The sequence below is a fragment of the Myotis brandtii genome, unplaced genomic scaffold, assembly GCF_000412655.1.
Source record: "Myotis brandtii unplaced genomic scaffold, ASM41265v1 scaffold216, whole genome shotgun sequence".
Lineage (NCBI taxonomy): Eukaryota > Metazoa > Chordata > Mammalia > Chiroptera > Vespertilionidae > Myotis > Myotis brandtii.
Window position 1 is genome coordinate 2,997,118 of NW_005358092.1, and position 4,171 is coordinate 3,001,288.

Here is a 4,171-nt window from a genome sequence, read left to right on the forward strand (position 1 = left end):
CTCAACTCCCTAACTCCCTGCAGCTAAAATCATTCTTTGGGAAAACTGCAGCCCTGGGTAACTCCAGAATGCCTTTTGAGGGGAAGCTGTTCTGAGAGAATGTGAGATAGGGACTTCAGGGCTCTAACACCTTCCTTTTATGGCCCTGGGGATAAGACCCAGTAGAATAAGGCCGGATTTCTCAATTTCTTGCCAGAGAGAGGAGAATTGCATTTCAAAAGGACCTAAAACAATTAGACCCCAGATCACACCTCCATCTAAGCAATAGGGCAGCAAAAGAATCCTAGACCAGGAGTGGGAGAGGGGAGAGAACAGAAATCTGGGGAGAGTGGCCCTCTCATCTTTCTTCTTCAGTCTGTCCCCTGCCCCCACTTTCACACACACCCCCTTTCAATGAAGAAGCCAGGACTGGATCTGGGTTGGATTAATGACAGCTATCACCAATTTGGCCCCAAGTTTCTATCTCTCTTAGAGTCCAAGTGAAAGAGGCAAAAAGCGTACAGATATCCAGGGCAAGGCTCTCAAAGGAGGCCCTTGTGCTGAGTGAGACAAAGGGACCTGGTGGTGGGCGGTTTCCCAGTTCTAACTCAACTCAGATGCTCTGAGCCCTTCCCAGAGTGAGTCACGCTGGCTGCCCAGACAGGGCGAAGCTGGAAGAGAGGGTTAGCTGAGCATTGAGCTGTGCGGCTAACACATCCTCTGAGACACTGCTGTCTGCGTGCATCTCCCTCCCCGCTTGCAGGCCAATTCCAAGCCATGAGAAAACCCAGTTAGATACCCAAGAGGGCTCTCTCTGCCCCATCCTGAGAGAGCATGCTTGCACCCAGGCCAGGTGAGCACAGCTCCTTCAGCCAAGCCATGTCTGTGGCTGCTTACCTATCTGCATGACCCTCCCAAAGACAGAGGTGTCGTCCACGGTGCTGCAGTTCCACCGCCTCTGCCGGAACTGGTGCTGGCACTCCTTGATGCCCATCTTGGCTCCCTCCCCTATGTAGGCCATGTGCTCCTGGTACAACTGGCACAGCTTTCTCTGGCCCGGGGAGAGCCCAGGAAGCTGGCTGCACACAGGCTGGGCACCAATGATGAACATCTCAGGTCTCTGCACCGGGTTCATAGCTAGCGACCTACAGCAGCAATTCAGAAAGGGGAAAGGAGTGAGCACACGCCTGCGTGCAGCAGTAAGTCATTCCTCCAACACATTACTGAGTGAGTGCTTTCTGTGAATAAGACCGTGCAATGAGGGCTGGGAAAAGGAAATTGAGGAGTCCTGGCCAATGTGGCTCCATTGGTTGAACTGTCATCCAGTACGCTGTAAGGTCCTGGGTTCAATTCCCGTCAGGACACATACCTACGTTGTAGGTTCGATCCTTGGTCAGGGTGCCTACAGGACGCAACCGATTGAGGTGTCTCTCTCACATCAATGTCTCTCTTTCTCGCTTCTCTTTCTCCCTCACTAAAACCAATAAAGAAAATTGGGGAAACTGAGGCACAAACACAGGTGACATGTGAGATATCAGATGCCAAAGACAGACTTGAGCTTCTGGATCCAGAGTGATCAGATAGAGCCGTGGTCATCAAACTGCGGCTCGCGAGCCACATGCGGCTCTTTGGCCCCTTGAGTGTGGCTCTTCCTAAGCCTTAGGAGTACCCCAATTAAGTTAATAACAATGTACCTACCTATATAGTTTAAGTTTAAAAAATTTGACTCTCAAAAGAAATTTCAGTCGTTGTACTGTTGATATTTGGCTCTGTTGACTAATGAGTTTGCTGACCACTGAGATAAAGGAAGAGTTCTTACAGCTGGGAGAGAAGCTTTTTAAGAAAATAATTATTTACTTTTAAATTTATATTTTTAAAATCCTCACTTACGGACATTTTCATTGATTTTTAGAGAGAGGGGAACGGAGGGAGAAAGAGAGAGAGAGAAACATCAATCAGTTGCCTCCTGCACGCACCCCGATTGAAGCCAGGGGTGAACCTGACAGGGAAACGAACCCGAGACCTTCCAATGTATGGGACAATGCTCCTACCACCTGAGCCACCCAGCCTGGGCTGGGATGAGTTTTATAAGGAGATGGCCAGAGTGTGAGCTGGCTCTTAAAGTGTGTGGGGCAGAAGGAGAATGAGCCAGACAGGGCAGGCTATATTCATTTGAGGCAGAGGGCAAAAAGAGCCAACAGGAGAGCACGTGACTTATTCAAGGAGTAGGACTGATTGGTTCACTTTGGCCTAAATGCAGGATGTGTGATAGAAAGCAATACATTCCCTTAAATAGAACTGCCCCTTATGCCTTTAAAATCTAATCCAATTTACATGCATTCCAATATATTCTAAATGTTTTCACTTCCCTATCTGACCCACACATCCCCTAATCCACTCTTTATCAGTTCAAGGGCTCTCCCTTCGGCTCATCATCCACCAGACACAATAAAGTGTTAAGTTAGATGAAAAGGCTCTACATTTGCCATCTGAGTAAAAATTTGAGCAGGGCACAGTCTGTGAAAAACAGGTGGTGAGTGCCTGCCATTTCCATGCTGACTTGGCAATGACAACAGTCTTTAAAAGACAAAAAGAAGGACACACATGATCCTACAAATCCCTCATCTTGTCATCAGACTTATAAAATAGAAATTCTACTCTCTTTGCCCCTACCAGCAAAAAATAAATAAAATAAAAATCATCCAATAGCAACAAAAGAGATATTTTCAACCAGCCCTAGAAATGGTGGTAGAGCCAGGAAAAGGGGAATGCAGACAGGATCAGAGAAAAAGCCAAATGAACTAATTTTATCCTGTGGAACCTTTACTTCCAGGGGCTTGAGAGAGAAAAAGGGCTGTGCTAGATTTCCTGGGATAAAAGAGGGCCTTAGGATTCCTATGAATACAGGAATGATCACGACCCACCGTGACCTTCTCCACATTTCAATTACCAAAGGAGGCGTAGGTTGTAGAGTAGGACTTCAGCCCCTCTCACTCACCACCAGGAGCTGGCTTCGGCTGGGAGCTGAGCCCAGCTGGAGAGCAGCGCAGCAGCGAGCAGCAGCAGGCCTGGCATGGTCGGCCTCAGCCTTCCCCAGTGTCCTGGGAAGACCCCTGGGACTGCCAGCTTCCAAAACTGGGCTCCCTGAGAAAACAGAAATGGAAGGAGAATCAATGTGGAAATGCAACAGATAGGGGAGGACCAGGAGACAGGGGAATGAGCTCTGGGCTGGATCTAACATCACTTTCTCTCTCCCAAAGAAATTCAGCCTCTTTCCAACCTCCAGTTCTTACTGTTCATCTCACCATAGGGTTGCCTTGATGTCTCTTACCCCAAACTGTGAAGACCCCACTCGAGGCCTAATTCCAAAGGAAATACAAGCTGAGAAACTAGAAGAGAGAACTGAAAACACACTCCTTCAAGAACCGAGCATGTGCTATGCAGCATTGATGCAATGCACATCTGCCCTTCCAGAAGCAAGAACCACCCATCGCCCTCCTCTTTACCTCTCACGCCTGCCAGAGGTGGATGTTTCTGGCCACCATGCTCTTTTGTGGCGCTAAAAAACAATTGACAGCCAAACAGGAGTTTCCCTCTCAATCTGTAACCTTCTCACTCTAAACAAGTTTTCCAAATCCCAGAAATTGTTTACCAGGAATAACAGTAGGGAGAAGGCAAGGACTTTTCACTTTCTCAGGGCAACTTCTCTGAGAAATGTAAAAGCCTACAGCAAGCCGGGGCCCTAAAGCTCTGGAGGCTGGGGCGTGCCTCCCTGGGTGGCCCTCATCCCTCCCCTGTGCTCAGGGGCCCTGTGTCCCAGCAGCACCTACAGCAGAATGGGAGCACCTGCTACTCCTCATCTGCAACCCTTGCCTCTAACATCTGTGCTGAGCAACAACCCCTTCCCTTGTGGCAGGAGAGCCTCCCGCATCTTTACCCTCCCGCAGCTTTTTGTAACCACCACCTATCCCTGTATTCCCGCAAACACCTTTCCTGGAGTCCTCGAAAACCTACAGAAAATCCAGCTTCTGGACCCTGGAGCAAGTCTGTAAAAACACGCCCCTCCAACTCACCCTCACCTCGTTTCCCCTGGAGCTTCCATCCAGGGCGTGACCCCTCAGTCCTAGCGAGTCTTCTTCCCACTACCCCTTAACACCTCCAACCTTACACACACAAACACACGCTCCCAACG

The 4,171-nt window shown here is 49.1% G+C and overlaps 1 protein-coding gene across 3 annotated transcripts in view; it reads right to left on the minus strand.

The window, feature by feature from the left end:
* Positions 1 to 4,171, minus strand: part of WNT5B (wingless-type MMTV integration site family, member 5B) — a 132,223-nt gene that overhangs the window by 31,875 nt on the left and 96,177 nt on the right. For all 3 annotated transcript variants that reach the window (XM_014539433.1, XM_005865920.2, XM_014539432.1), the window contains exons 2-3: positions 2,978 to 3,123; positions 877 to 1,124 (exon numbers count right to left, since the gene is read on the minus strand). In XM_014539433.1, the coding sequence (XP_014394919.1) occupies positions 877 to 1,124; positions 2,978 to 3,054 (325 nt within the window). In that variant the 5' untranslated portion in view covers positions 3,055 to 3,123. The remainder of the gene's footprint in view (positions 1 to 876; positions 1,125 to 2,977; positions 3,124 to 4,171) is intronic.